The 16,588-nt window shown below is 40.6% G+C and overlaps 1 protein-coding gene across 1 annotated transcript in view; it reads left to right on the plus strand.

Annotated features, from left to right (window-relative positions):
• The window catches only part of LOC128659847 (oocyte zinc finger protein XlCOF6-like), a 122,810-nt gene extending 109,888 nt beyond the window's left edge, over positions 1–12,922 (plus strand). The window contains exons 4-5 of the mRNA XM_053713424.1: positions 8,067–9,367; positions 12,907–12,922. Coding sequence (XP_053569399.1) covers positions 8,067–9,367; positions 12,907–12,922 — 1,317 coding nt within the window. The remainder of the gene's footprint in view (positions 1–8,066; positions 9,368–12,906) is intronic.
• Positions 12,923–16,588: the final 3,666 nt, after the last annotated feature.

Below are 16,588 nucleotides of genomic sequence, written 5' to 3' on the forward strand. Positions count from 1 at the left end.
CTTTAACCAAATCTAATACCTGTGTTTATTGCGAGGAGGTTCCGGTAGATCCGCTTGCTCAACTATGTTCCACATGTTTTCATACATTTGCAATATCTAAAAAGAATAAGATATTTAGTACAACTGAGCCGTCCACCTCTGAGGGTTCTCCAGATTTTGCTGATCAGTTGCAAACGGCGGTGTCTGTGGCCTTTAGTGCCTTACCACGCCCTGCTAAGCGCAAGCGAAAGGTGAAACATTGCTATCCGTCCCAGGGGTCATCTACTCCGTTGGATCTCTCTGACAGATTATCCGCTGATGAGCTCCAAATCTTCAGAGGACGCTCTTTCTGGGTCAGAATCAGAGACATCTAGACCTCCAGCTGCGGAGGAACCAGACTTTAGGTTTAGGATGGAGCATTTGCACTTTCTGCTTAAAGAGGTGCTTGCTACATTGGAGATTCCGGAACCGAAACTACCAGAGGAACCTTCGATTCCTAAGCTAGAAAAGGTTTACGAGGACAGGGTGGTACCTCAGACTTTCCCAGATCCGTTAAGATGGCTAATATTATTAAGAACGAATGGGAGAGACTTGACTCGTCCTTTTCTCCCTCTTCTTCTTTTAAGAAACTGTTTGAGCTTCAGGGAGTCATCCCTAAGGTGGATGGAGCTATCTCCATGCTTGCTAAGCGCACAACTATCCCTCTCGAGGATAGTTAATCATTCAAAGAGCCCATGAATAAAAAATTAGAAACCATGTTGAGAAAAATGTTTCAGCACACAGAGTTTGTATTTCAACTTGCAGCGGTGGTCGCTACAGTGGCTGAAGCAGCTACCTACTGGTGCGACGCTTATTCAGCTATGGTCGAGGTGGAGACTCCCCTCGAAGAGATACAGGAAAGAATTAAGGCCTTAGGGGTAGCTAATTCATTTATCTGTGATGCAAATATGCTGATTTTTGCCTGAATGCCAAGACATCAGGTTTTTCTCTGCTAACCCGAAGGGCTCTGTGGTTAAAGTCGTGGTCTGCTGACATGACTTCCAAGTCTAGATTACTATCCTTTCCATTTCAGGGGAAAGTTCTTTTTGGTCTAGGCCTGGACTAGACCAAAAAGAACGGTCACAGGAGGCAAGGGTGCTTTCCTACCGTAAGATAAGAAGAATAAGCCTAAGGGCTCTACTTTTTGTCCCTTTTGTTCGGACAAGTCCCAACGCCAGCAGCCTGCCGCGAAAACCGAGAAGTCAAAGGTATCTTGGAAACCAGCTCAATCTTGGAACAAAGCCAAGAGGGACAGTTCATGACTACAATAGATTTGAGGGATGCTTACCTTCACGTACCAATCCACAAGGATCACTTCAGGTTTCTAAGATTTGCATTTGTGGCCCTACGATTCGGTCTGGAGACTGCACCAAAAGTCTTTACAAAGGTTCTGGGAGTGCTGCTCAAGGTAGCGAGAGCCAGAGGTATTGCAGTGGCACCTTATCTGGACGACATCCTGGCCCAGGCTCCATCCTGCAGCTCGCAGAGGACCATTTGAGTACTCTTCTTCTCCTTCGATCTCATGAGTGGAAGATAAATGTAGGAAAGAGTTCCCTGGTTCCCAGCAACAGAGTGGAATTCCTGGGCATGATAATAGATTCCATATCCATGAAGATATTTCTTACAGATCAGACCTCCTCAAGGCCATCTGTGGCCCGGTGTATGGAGGTGATTGGGCTTATGGTATCCAGCATATATGTCATTCCATACGCCAGGTTCCATCTCAGACCTCTTCAGTTGTGCATGTTGAGACAATGGAACAGCAATCACTCAGATCTCTCCCAATAGATTTCGCTGGACAACCGAATGAGGGAATCCCTCTATTGGTGGATCTGTCTGGACCAATTGTCAAATGGGACATCCTTCTTGAGACCATCCTGGGAGATTGTGACGACAGACGCAAGTCTGTCATGATGGGGAGCTGTTTGGGGTGCCAAGAAGGCACAGTGCAGGTGGACTCGAGAGGAGTCACTTCTCCCGATCAATATTCTGGAACTTTGAGTGATCTTCAATGCTCTGAGGGCTTGACCCCTCCTGGGGTCATCCCGATTCATCAGATTCCAGTTGGGCAACATTACCTCGGTGGCTTACATCAACCATCAGGGGGGAACGAGAAGCTCCCTAGCCATGAGGGAAGTTTTACTGATTCTGCAATGGGCAGAGACCCACAACTGCTTGCTATCAGCGATTCACATTCCCGGGTGTGGACAACTGGGAAGCGGATTTTCTTAGCAGACAATTGTTTCATCTGGGGGAATAGTCTCTCCATCCTGAGGTATTTGTGGAGATCTGCAACAGATGGGGGACACCGGTGATAGATCTCATGGCGTTCAGACTCAACTTTAAGCTACCCAGATATGGGTCACGACCCAAAGATCACCAGACAGAGCTGATAGATGCCTTATTGGGGGTTCAACCTAGTCTACATATTTCCACCATTGCCTCTTTAACCTCGAGTAGTGGCCCACATCAAGCAGGAACAAGCTTTGGCTATTCTGATTGCTCCATCATGGCCGTAGAGGATGTGGTTTGCGGATCTGGTGGGGATGTCATCATCTCCTCCATGGAGGTTACCTTGTCGCTGAGATCTGCTGGTACAGGGTCCCTTTCTGCATCAAAATCTAGATTCTCTGAGGCTGACTGCGTGGAGATTGAATGCTTAGTCCTAGCCAAGAGAGGATTCTCTTAGAGAGTGATTGATACTCTTATTCAATCTAGGAAGCCAGTCACTCGTCGCATCTATCATAAGGTGTGGAGGACCTACTTGTCCTGGTTTGAGGAACGTGGATATTCCTGGCATAAGGTTAGGGTATTCAGGATCCTGTTCTTCCTCCAGGACAGTTTGGAGAAGGGACTTGCTGCCAGTTCCTTAAAAGGACAGATTTCGGCTTTATCTGTATTGTTACACAAGAAGCTTGCAGAGCTTCCTGATATTCAGTCCTTTGTTCAGGCTCTGTCTAGGATTAGGCCTGTATTTTGACATTCCACTCCCCCTTGGAGCTTGAACATGTTACTTAAGATTTTGCAGAGGGCTCCGTTTCAACCTATGCATTCGCTTGACATTAAATTACTTTCCTGGAAGGTTCTATTCCTACTGGCTTTTGCATCGGCACACAGAGTCTTTGAGTTGGCGGCCTTTCAATGTAAGCCTCCTTACCTGTTTTTTCACGCCGATAAGGCAGTTCTTCACACTGGGTTGGGATTTCTTGCCAAGGTTGTGTCTAATCTTAACATCAATCAGGAGATAGTAGTTCCTTCCTTGTGTCCTAACTCTTCTTCTTCAAAGGAAAGGTTGCTTCATAATTTGGATGTGGTTCGAGCTTTGAAGTTCTATCTTCAGGCCACAAAAGAATTCAGACAGTCTTTGTCTTTATTTGTGTGTATTCGGGGAAGCGCAAAAGGCAGAGGGCCTATTTCACTTCCCTATCCTTTTTGTTGAGGAGCATGATTCACTTTGCCTATGAGACAGTGGGACATAAGCCTCCTCAGAGGGTTATGGCTAACTTAACTAGAGCTGTGGCCTCTTCGTGGGCCTTCGAGAATGAGGCCTCTATGGAGCAGATTTCTAAGGCAGCTACCTTGTCCTCCTTACATACTTTTGCAAAGTTTTACAAATGTTATGTTTAGGAGAGTCCATTGCTACCGCCCGTTTCTCGGGTGGGCGTACCTAAATTTGTATAAATTTGTTCTTCTGGCACCATTTATACCCTGATATTTCTCCTACTGTTCCTTGTTCCTTCGGTAGAATGACTGGGGGATGAGGGGAGTGGGGGAGGTATTTAAGCCTTTGGCCGGGGTTGCCTTTGCCTCCTCCTGGTGGTCAGGTTCTTATGTCTCACAAGTAATGAATGGAGCCGTGGACTCTTCTAATTAAATTATCAGGTAAGCATAATTTATGTTTTTGCATAAAAAAAATAAACCTCAAGGTGAAATTTCCCATAAACTTTATACTGTTTGTAATTTATTTTCATTATCAAATTGTACACAGCCTTTTAAATGACCAGAGGCACCGACTCCTACTTAGCATATGCAGGAGTTTACATTATATAAAAATATGAGTCTGTTATTGGCTGATAGCTGTCACATGATACAGGTGCAGAATAAAATATCAGAAAACAATCTACTGCTCTTTTTAAAAATCATAGTACTTTTTATTGTATTGTATTTTTATTATGCATCTGTGGTTTTGTAATTCTATATTTTATGGTCCTTTTAAATGTACTCGATTTGCCAAAAGAACATCTCATTATATTATCACTCTATGTAAATACAAATCCTTTATTTTCTTAACTCTATCCAAGATAACAATCTAAATGAACATTTTAGTGCCTATCTCTCCCACACACCCTTGCAGTGTGATTAAAGACAACTCAGTATAGACCAAGAGAAGTTAAAGGACTGGGGGTGGAGCACATGACAAAATGTCTGACAGTGAGAATTAGTAGGAAGTACAATACCAATACTGCAGTATGCAATTTAACATATTTAAACAACTGATTTTTAACATTTTTTCAGGAGAAAACATTGTTTCATATAAATGATATAAATCAAAGATTATAATATATTTGTAAAGTTGTGATATGGCCCCACTTAAATAGATTTTCTACAATTATGTTGTATATATCTGGGAAGATTCATATTTAACCCCTTCGTGACCAGACCACTTTTCCATTTGTTGACTGTTTGGGACCAGGGCTATTTTTAATTTCTGTGGTGTTTGTGTTAAGCTGTTATTTTCCTCTTACTCATTTACTGTACCCACACATATTATATACCGTTTTTCTCGCCATTAAATGGACTTTCTAAAGATACCATTATTTTCATCATATCATATAATTTGCTATAAAAAAAACATAAAATATGAGGAACAATGGAAAAAACTTTTCTAACTTTGACCCCCAAAATCTTACACATCTACAACCACCAAAAAACACCAATGCTAAATAGTTTGTAAATTTTGTCCTGAGTTTAGAAATACCCAATATTTACATGCTCTTTGCTTTTTTTTTTACAAGGTATAGGGCAATAAATACAAGTAGCACTTTGCCATTTCAAAGCATTTTTATTCAAAATTAGCGATAGTTACATTGTAACACTGATATCTGTCAGGAATCCCTAAATAACCCTTCACATTTATATATTGTTTTTTAGTAGACAACCCAAAGTATTGATCTAGGCCCATTTTGGTATATTTCATGCCACCATCACACCGCCAAATCCGATCAAATAAAAAAAATCGTTTACTTTTTCACAAACTTTAGGATTCTCATTGAAATTATTTGCTAACAGCTTGTGCAATAAAGGCACAAATGGTTGTAAATGCTTCTCTGGGATCCCTTTTGTTCAGAAATAGCAGACATATATAGGGCTTTGGCATTGCTTTTTGGTAGTTAGAAGGCCTCTAAATGCTGCTGCTGCACGTATATTATGTCCAGCAGTGAAGGGGTTAATTAGGTAGCTTCTATGTTTAATTTTAGCTTTAGTGTAGAGATCAGCCTCCCACCTGACACATCCCACCCCCTGACCCCACTCAAACAGCCTCCCTTCCCTCCCCCACCACACAATTTCTCACTGCCATCTTAAGTACTGGCAGAAAGTCTGCCAGTATAAAAATAGAGGTGCTGTTTTATATATATATATATATATATATATATATATATATATATATATATATATATATATATATATATATTATAAGTGTAGGATCCCTCATTACCCCACCAACCTCCCTGATCCCCCCCCCCCCCAAAACAGCTCTCTCAGCTAGGTTGCCACCGTCCCTTAAAATACAGAACACTTATAAGTTACACATGCTGCAGGGTGTGCAGGGAAAACTATGAATATCGCTATCCAGAAACACAATACATGTTCCTCCCTGCACACCCTGCAGCATGTGTAACTCATAAGTGCCCAGGAAAATATGGCTGAGGTGGCAACCCTACTCTCAGCCTCCCCCGTTGACCTAATGGCCGCCATCTAAGGTACTGGCAGCTGTCTGCCAGTACCCAGTTTACTAAAAAATTTGCCTTTTTGTCTAAAATAAACTAAACACCCTATTTTCTGTAGTGTAGCTGCCCCCCTCAATACACTACCCCCCTCCCTGATCCCTTTACAAACATTTTATTTCCCTCTCCCTGCTTGCACAACTGAGATAACGTTAATGTCCATACACACGTGCACTCCCGAGCCCTGCCCCCCCATGTAATCCCACCCACCAACGATCGTCACCATCGCTGGCCGATGCAGAGAGGGCCACAGAGTGGCTCTCTCTGCATCGGATGCTTAAAAAATGTTATTGCAGGATGCCTCAATATCGAGGCATCACTACAATAACATGAAAGCAGCTGGAAGCGATCACAATTTTTTCCAGTGCTTGAAAACCATTAGGACGTACAGGGTACGTCCTTGGTCCTTAAGTGACATTTTTTGTAGGACGTACCCTGTACGTCCTTGGTCCTTAAGGGGTTAAGGGGCAATTATAACACCCACAGAGATAACTGTACTAAATGCTTGTGATGAATCAACATCACATATGTCAAAACCTAAACAGCTAATCTGTATCACATGAATTGTTATTAGTGCCTTTAATTATACCATACGTAAAGTTAATCAGACCCATTATTTATTATTATATATTAAAACCATTTAATACTCTTTTTACAGACACGGCCAAAGCACTGAGAGATATCAGGTATTAATGTAACTGGAGTGAATAAGGGAACCTCCTCCAGAGCACAGACATTGGAACCTGTTATCATCATGAGCTCATATGTGTTAGGTGAGTAAAATAGATATCATGCTGACTTTAATTACTAGTAAAATGTAATAGATTGCTCATTAAACAACTATAAACTATTATATTTATATCTGCATCTTTAAGAACATTTGTGTCAGTGATGCTATAAATAAAGGAGCAACCCCCATTGGGCTGAGGAGGAGGGTAAAAAATACTACTCCCCCCTCGGTCCTTTTTAGACAGATCATGTTCAACAACTGCATAACCTCACCCCCTAACCTGGTTCATTACTAAGAAATCCTGCAACTCCACCTTCCCCTACCCTGATCTCACTCATAGAACACCCACAACTCACCCAGTGTTCCCCACCCCAGAACCACCACTGATTTGTGTGCTTAATTTTACAGTGAGTATTATGAAACTAATAAAGTTTTTGGCTGTTTATATAAATAGAGCAACCACAGCCGAAAGCTAAAGATTCTCATAAGGTCACTGCTTCTTACCCTCTCAAAACATCTCACACTAATTATTAGTCTGTGATGATTAAGACATCATGTTCTCACCCAACTAGTTGAGTATGAGCCGGGCAGGGCTGTATGTGCATTTGCTTGTGCAATGTTAAATGAGGATGGTAGATGCCACCTCTCTTGCCCAGAATACAGAGGAACTTGTTCCCTGGCTGAGAACATTATCCACATGCACCTTGTTTAATGCGGCCCTATAACTTGTTTTCATCAATAATCAGTAATTTAGTTTACTATGATGTAGTAATGTTTACATTCTATGTCATCCTTTTTCATTTGTGATTTACAGGTAAATACATTTAAAAATACAAAAACGGAAGACATGTTTGTGTATAAAAAAAGTTTTTTTATTGAGATGGATTATATCATAAATGAATAAACATTCTTATTTTTCTTCCATTTCTTTTTATGCAGACAAACACGTCAATAGTTCATATCTATCCTTCACTACAGGAAGCATCAGAATGATACCGCAAACTCCAATAGCCTTAGACAGCAATGACTATTCACAAACATTGGGAATTTCACAGCAGATATTTAAAGAAGATGGTGAATTGGCAGGAACTGGGAAGCAATCATTATGTACAGAGAGTAATTTAGTCATCAAACAAGAGGACAACATTTATGCCTTATCTAGTGAAATTATTATCCCAGAGGATAAACCACACACATTTACTGAGTTTTCAAAACATATTAAGGAAGGGAAAAGTCTACAGTCTAGCCAAATGATTCATACAAAGGAGAGACCTTTCAAATCTACAGAATGTGAGAAACGCTTTAGATGGAAGTCTAATCTACTAGAACACCAAAAAATTCACACAGGTGAGAAACCACACACATGCACTGAGTGCGGCAAATGTTTTACACAAATGGATCATCTAAAAACTCATAAAAAGATTCACACAGGAGAAAAGCCGTTCACATGTACAGAGTGTGGAAAAAGTTTTACAAGAAAAAGTCATTTGAAAACTCATGAAAGGATTCACACAGGAGAAAAGCCTTTCACATGTACAGAGTGTGGAAAATGTTTTATAGAAAAGGGTAATCTGAAAACTCATGAAAGGATTCACACAGGAGAAAAGCCTTTCACATGTACAGAGTGTGGAAAATGTTTTACAGAAAAGGCTAATCTGAAAATTCATGAAAGGATTCACACAGGAGAAAAGCCTTTCACATGTACAGTGTGTGGAAAAAGTTTCACACAAATAAATAGTCTGAAAAGTCATGAAAGGATTCACACAGGAGAAAAGCCTTTCATATGTACACAGTGTGAAAAAAGTTTTTCACAAATAAATAGTCTGAAAAGTCATGAAAGGATTCACACAGGAGAAAAGCCTTTCATATGTACGGAGTGTGGAAAAAGTTTTACAGAAAAGAGTGATCTGAAAAAGCATGAAAGGATTCACACAGGGGAAAAGCATTTCACATGTACAGAGTGTGGAAAAAGTTTTACAAGAAAAAGTCATTTGAAAAGGCATGAAAGGATTCACACAGGGGAAAAGCATTTCACGTGTACAGAGTGTGGAAAAAGTTTTACAAGAAAAAGTAATTTGAAAAGTCATGAAAGGATTCACACAGGAGAAAAGCCTTTCACATGTACAGAGTGTGGAAACAGTTTTACACAAAAGTATGATCTTAAAAAGCATGAAAGGATTCACACAGGGGAAAAGCCATTCACATGTACAGAGTGTGGAAAAAGTTTTACAAGAAAAAGTCATTTGAAAACTCATGAAAGGATTCACACAGGAGAAAAGCCTTTCACATGTACAGAGTGTGGAAAACATTTTACAAATAAGAGTCATTTGAAAACCCATGAAAGGATTCACACAGGAGAAAAGCCTTTCACATGTACAGAGTGTGAAAAAAGTTTTTCACAAATAAATAGTCTGAAAAGTCATGAAAGGATTCACACAGGAGAAAAGCCTTTCATATGTACAGAGTGTGGAAAAAGTTTTACAGAAAAGAGTGATCTGAAAAAGCATGAAAGGATTCACACAGGGGAAAAGCCTTTCACATGTACAGAGTGTGGAAAAAGTTTTACAAGAAAAAGTCAATTGAAAAGTCATGAAAGGATTCACACAGGGGAAAAGCATTTCACATGTACGGATTGTGGAAAAAAAAATACACAAATGGATTGTCTGAAACGTCATGAAAGTATTCACAAGGGAAGAAACCTTTCACATGTTTAGAAAGTGGAAAAAAGGGTTTTATTGAAATCAGGTTTCACAAAACACCAAATATTTACACACAGACTTTATATACACAGTGTACAAACCTTTTTACAATTATTGTAAAGAGGACAAACTCTCTAAACAGAAGCATCAAAAGGGTTGATATTGTAAATAATACTTTCTAAATCCCCCCAATTATAAAAGCCCCAGATTGGAAGTGCTCTCCTGCTGTCATTTGTTCCTCTATATATTTGCACCGCAGTTTTTCTGATATCTATGTGATATGATCCAAACACAACAAAGGAATATACAAATCTGTCCTCATACTGACCAGTTTACACAACCATTCACCACCAAAGCACCCCCAGTGCCAGTATTAGGAGTTGTATGTTTGATTTACATAGGGGAGAAAATAATTATATTTACAGAATAAAGGAGTCTTTATATGAATAGAGTGTTAGAAAATTATATAAACAGGATCAGTCTCAAATTATTGACATCTAGGATATATATTTAATGTGCACATCATGTGGATAAATCTTTTCTTATAGCAATAGATGCTTAGCATTGTACATGTTATATACCAGAGGAATTACTGAGGGGAAACTGATTTTATTTCATGAGACACAATATCAGTAACCGGTACATATGTGATCATAATCAGTTTAATTTAAATGGCTACTATAACCTACATGTATACTGGGTATGTAATATGTGTGTCATGTTCTGTAACTTGATATTATGTCTGTTAGATGTTTTTATGCTAGTTAAAAGCCACAAGAACTGATAATAGCACATACTGTATATATAAAGGGAACATTATATGTCTGATAAATCCCTTTGTATCAAGAGCACAAGTGTTAGGTATATTTATACCATTGTGTGCATATATCATGTAATGCTGCTTTTTACTATATAATGATATACAATGTTTCTTTTATTTAAGTGGCAAGAGTCCATGAGCTAGTGACGTATGGGACATACATTCCTACCAGGAGGGAGCAAAGTTTCCCAAACCTCCCACCTCACTCATACCTTAGTTTTACAAACTTTGCCTCCTTTGGAGGTGGGGAAACAACATGTGCTTGATTTTCTTCTGTGATTGGCGCTTCTAAGCATTTTGAAGCCCAATTCCTCTCAAAGTACAGTGTTTGTCTGAGGGATGTGAAGGGAGTATTGCCTGATGATACCGTGTTTTCATCTATGGGAAATCTGTAATAGGGCACTCTGTAAATCAGTTGCAGGGATTTATCTGCTGCCTCCCTTTACAGATCGGCATTATACTCCTCTACCATTACCTCTGCTGATATGTTTCAGTTCTGGTGTGGCTGTCTGCTATATGTGGATGGGCGTCTTCTGGTTAAGTATATATCAATTTTTAAGACACTCTCAGCTATGTTTGGCACTTTATATTATAAACTTTTTATTAGATATTGCATATATTTGCCATGAGTCAGGTCTGTGTTTATTTCCCTTTGCAGTCTAACAGTTTCAGCATGGAAATTATGTTTATGGGAGAATTTAGGTATTTTTTTCTTACATGGGGTTCCAGTTAGTTGTAACTTGGAGTCTGTTTTTCAAAATTTTAGGTTTGCGATGATGCAAAATGCTACTTTTTATTGCATCATTTCAATCTTCATATGAGGAGAGTCCATGGCTTCATTCATTTCTTGTGAGAAATACAGAACCTGGCCACCAGGAAGAGGCAAAGACACCCTAGCCAAATGCTTAAATACCTCCCCCACTCCCTTCATCCCCCAGTCATTCTTTGCCTTTCGTCACAGGAGGTTGGCAGAGAAGTGTCAGAAGATTACGGAGTAGTCTCTTATGGAGGGTAGTACTCTTCGGGATGGGACTGGAGTTTAAGTAGTCCTGTCAGCCTCTTAGTGAGAGCATGGATGAAAGTTAGAGTCCGGAGATGCAGGGAGAGTCTTTCTGCGAAACCATCCCGACTCATATTAACAGCTCCATAAGCAAACAGCATTGACGAGTTTTGCTGCCTGCTTTCTGCACTCAAGTCCATGTCAGGAGTGATGCTACTACGCTGTCAAACTTGAGAGGCTGTGTTCCTGTTCCATGGCATAGATTCTGGTAAGATCGTTTCATTTTTTATACACATATGATAATGCAAGAAGACACAGTGTGACTCCTATTTATCTGTATAGAATCAAGGGTTAATATCTCTGGAAGGGGATTATTGAACAAGGGGGATTTATACATAATTGTTTATTGTGTTTTATGCTGCGATATGTGTGAGATAAGGCTCTGGCAATGTGCGAACAGTCAGGTTTTTCTTTCATTTGGGATAACTGCACAGCCTGATTAGTTAAGCACGTTTTTTCCCTATTGCAGGGGTGGTGTCAGGGTTTTTACCTGTTTTGTTTGCCATGTGCTGGTGGCAGCAATTTTACTCACCTCTCTTGCAGACTATGGTGCATTGTGGGGGATGCTGCTCATTTCCTGCACTTCCTTTTATGGCCAGACTGGTGTGCATCATCCATGTGGTGTGCATCATCCATGTTCAGACAAGTCCCAATGCCAGCAGCTTGCCGCAAAACCCGAGCAGTCCAATGGATCTTGGAAACCATCTCAGTCTTGGAATAAGGCCAAGCAGAGCAAGAAGTCTGCCGAGACAAAATCTGCATGAAGGGGTAGCATCCGATCTGTCTCTGGATCGCATAGGGGGCAGGCTATCTCTTTTCACAGAGGCTTGGATGAGAGACGTGCAGGATCCTTGGGTGCTGGAGGTCCTCGCCCAGGGTTACAGGATAGGGTTCAAGTCTCTCCCACCCAGGGGCAGATTCCAGCGTGATGCCATTCTAGAGTGCGTGAGGGATCTCTCCTCTCTAGGAGTAATTGTACCAGTACCTCTAGCAGAAAGAGGTCTAGGGTACTATTGAAACCTTTTTGTGGTCCCAAAGAAGGAGGGCACATTTCACCCGATTCTAGACCTAAAGTTTCTGTCGGTCCCATCGTTCAAGATGGAGACGATAAGGTATTTTCTGCCCTTAGTTCAAGAGGGACAGTTCATGACTACGATAGACTTGAAGGACGTTTACCTTTATGCGCCAATTCACAAGGATCATTTCAAGTTCCTGAGATTCGCATTTCTGGACCAGCACTTCCAGTTTGTGGCTCTCCCCTTTGGTCTGGCTACTGCCCCAAGAGTCTTTACAAAGGTTCTGGGTGCTCTGCTCACAGTGGCGAGATCCAGAGGTATTTCAGTGGCGCCTTATCTGGACGACACCCTGGTCCATTCTCCATCCTGCAGGCTAGCAGAGGACCATTCAATAGCTCTTCTTCTTCTCCTTCTCTTTTGATCTCATGGATGGAAGATAAACTTAGAAAATAGTTCTCTGGTTCCCAGCAACAGAGTGGAATTCCTGGGCACGATAATAGATTCCATATTCATGAAGATATTCCTTACAGATCAGAGATGTTGCAAGATTGCGTACAGCTATCTTGCCCTTTAGACCTCCTCAAGGCCATCTGTGGCCCGGTGTTTGGAGGTGATTGGGCTCATGGTATCCAGCATAGATGTCATATTATATGCCAGGTTCCATCTCAGACCTCTTCAGTTGTGCATGTTGAGTAAAAGGAACGGCGATCACACGGATCTATCCCAACAGATTTCTCTGGACAACCGAGTGAGATAATCCCTCTCTTGGTAGATTTGTCTGGATCGGCTGTCCCAGGGGACAGCCTTCTTGTGGCCATATTGGGAGATTGTGACTACGGACGCAAGCCTCTCAGGATGGGGTACTGTTTGGGGTGCCAGGAAAGCACAGGCAGGTGAACTCGAGTGGAGTCTCTCCTTCCGATCAACATTCTGGAATTTCAAGCGATCTTCAATGCTCTGAGGGCTTGGCCCCTCCTGGGTTAGTCCCAGTTTCTCAAGTTCCAGTTGGACAACATTACCTTAGAGGCTTACATCAACCATCAGGGGGGGGGGGGGGACGAGAAGCTCCCTAGCCATAAGGGAAGTGTCTCAGATTCTGGAATGGGCAGAAACCCACAACTATTCACTGTCAGTGATCCACATTCCGGGTGTGGACAACTGGGAAGCGAATTTTGTCAGCAGACAATCGTTTCATCCAGGGGAATGATCTCTCCATCCCGAGGTGTTTGTGGAGATTTGCAACAGATGGAGGACCCCGGAGATGGATCTCATGGCGTCCAGACTCAACTTCAAGCTACCCAGATATGGGTCGCTGTCCAGGGATCCCCAGGAAGAGCTGATAGATGCCTTAGCAGTGCCTTGGGGGTTCAACCTCATCTACATATTTCCACCGTTACCACTTCTTCCTCGAGTAGTGGCCCACATCAAGCAGGAGCAAGCATTAACTATTCTGATTGCTCCGTCGTGGCCGCGAAGGATGTGGTTTGCAGATCTGGTGGGGATGTCATTGTCTCCTCCATGGAGGTTACCCTGTCGCAGAAATCTGCTGGTACAGGGTCCCTTTGCACATCAAAATCTAGATTCTCTGAGGCTGACTGTGAGGGGATTGAAAGCTTAGTCCTAGCCAAGAGAGGGTTTTCTAAAAGAGTGAATGATACTCTCATTCAAGCTAGGAAGCCGGTCACCTGACGCATCTATCATAAGGTGTGGAGGACCTACTTATTCTGGTGTGAGGATATCCCTGGCATAAGGTCAAGGTATCCAGGATACTTTCCTTCTTCCAGGACGGGTTGGAGAAGGGACTTGCCGCAAGTTCCTTAAAGGGACAGATTTCAGCTTTATTTGTGTTGTTACACAAGAAGTTTGCTGAGTTTCCTGATATACAGTCTTTTGTTCAGGCCCTGTATAGGATCAGGCCTGTATTTAGACATTCCGCTCCTCCTTGGAGCTTAAATTTGGTGCAAAAGATTTTGCAAAGGGCTCCGTTTGAGTCTATGCATTTGCTTGACATTAAATTACTAACTTGGAAGGTTCTTTTCCTACTGGCTATTGCTTCGGCACGCAGAGTCTCTGAATTGGTGGCCTTGCAACATGAGCCTCCTTACCTGTTTTTTCATGCTGATAAGGCTGTTCTTTGCACTGGGTTGGGATTTCTCCCTAAGGTTGTGTCTGATCGCAACATCAGTCAGGAGATCGTGGTTCCTTCCTTGTATCCTAACCCTTCTTATTGGAAGGAAATGTTACTTCATAATTTGGATGTGGTTCGAGCTTTGAAGTTCTATCTTCAGGTTACGAAGGAATTCAGACAGACTTTGGCATTGTGCTCTGCATATAGCACACACAGTGTTCTGTCATGTATATATAACTGTGCTCTGCATATAGCACACACAATGTGCTGTCATGTATATATGACTGTGCTCTGCATATAGTACACAGTATTCTCTCATGTATATATTACTGTGCTCTGCATATAATACACAGTATTCTCTCATGTATATATTACTGTGCTCTGCATATAGTACACAGTATTCTGTCATGTATATATTACATTAATCTTCATATAGTACAAACAGTGTTCTGTCATGTATATATTACTGTGCTCTGCATATAGCACACACAGTATTCTGTCATGTTTATATTACATTACTATGCATATAGCACACACAGTATTCTGTCATGTATATATTACATTACTATGCATATAGCACACACAGTGTTCTGTCATGTATATATGACTGTGCTCTGCATATAGTACACACAGTATTCTGTCATGTATATATGACTGTGCTCTGCATATAGTACACAGTATTCTCTCATGTATATATTGCATTACTCTGCATATAGTACAAACAGTGTTCTGTCATGTATATATGACTGTGCTCTGCATATAGTACACACAGTATTCTGTCATGTATATATTACATTACTCTGCATATAGTACACACAGTATTCTGTCATGTATATATTACATTACTCTGCATATAGTACAAACAGTATTCTGTCATGTATATATTACATTACTCTGCATATAGTACAAACAGTATTCTGTCATGTATATATGACTGTGCTCTGCATATAGTACACAGTATTCTCTCATGTATATATTACTGTGCTCTGCATATAGTACACAGTATTCTCTTGTGTATATATTACATTACTCTGCATATAGTACAAACAGTGTTCTTTCACGTATATATGACTGTGCTCTGCATATAGAACACACAGTATTCTGTCATGTACAGTATATATTACATTACTCTGCATATAGTACATACAGTATTCTCTCATGTATATATTACATTACTCTGCATATAGTACAAGCAGTATTCTGTCATGTATATATTTCATTACTCTGCATATAGTACAAACAGTATTCTGTCATGTATATATGACTGTGCTCTGCATATAGTACACAGTATTCTCTCATGTATATATTACTGTGCTCTGCATATAGTACACAGTATTCTGTCATGTATATATTGCATTAATCTGCATATAGTACAAACAGTGTTCTGTCATGTATATATGACTGTGCTCTGCATATAGCACACACAGTGTTCTGTCATGTATATATTACTATGCTCTGCATATAGCACACAGTGTGCTGTCATGTATATATTACTGTGCTCTGCATATAGTACACACAGTATTCTGTCATGTATATAGTACTGTGCTCTGCATATAGCACACACAGTATTCTGTCATGTATATAGTACTGTGCTCTGCATATAGCACACACAGTATTCTGTCATGTATATATGACTGTGCTCTGCATATAGTACACACAGTGTTCTCTCATGTATATATTACTGTGCTCTGCATATAGTATACAGTATTCTGTCATGTATATATTACATTAATCTGCATATAGTACATACAGTGTTCTCTCATGTATATATTACTGTGCTCTGCATATAGTACACACAGTTTTCTGTCATGTATATATGACTGTGCTCTGCATATAGTACACGCAGTATTCTGTCATGTATATATTACATTAATCTGCATATAGTACATACAGTGTTCTCTCATGTATATATTACTGTGCTCTGCATATAGTACACACAGTTTTCTGTCATGTATATATGACTGTGCTCTGCATATAGTACACGCAGTATTCTGTCATGTATATATTACTATGCTCTGCATATAGCACACACAATGTGCTGTCATGTATATATTACTGTGCTCTGCATATAGTACACACAGTATTCTGTCATGTATATAGTACTGTGCTCTG

The sequence above is a fragment of the Bombina bombina genome, chromosome 5, assembly GCF_027579735.1.
Source record: "Bombina bombina isolate aBomBom1 chromosome 5, aBomBom1.pri, whole genome shotgun sequence".
Lineage (NCBI taxonomy): Eukaryota > Metazoa > Chordata > Amphibia > Anura > Bombinatoridae > Bombina > Bombina bombina.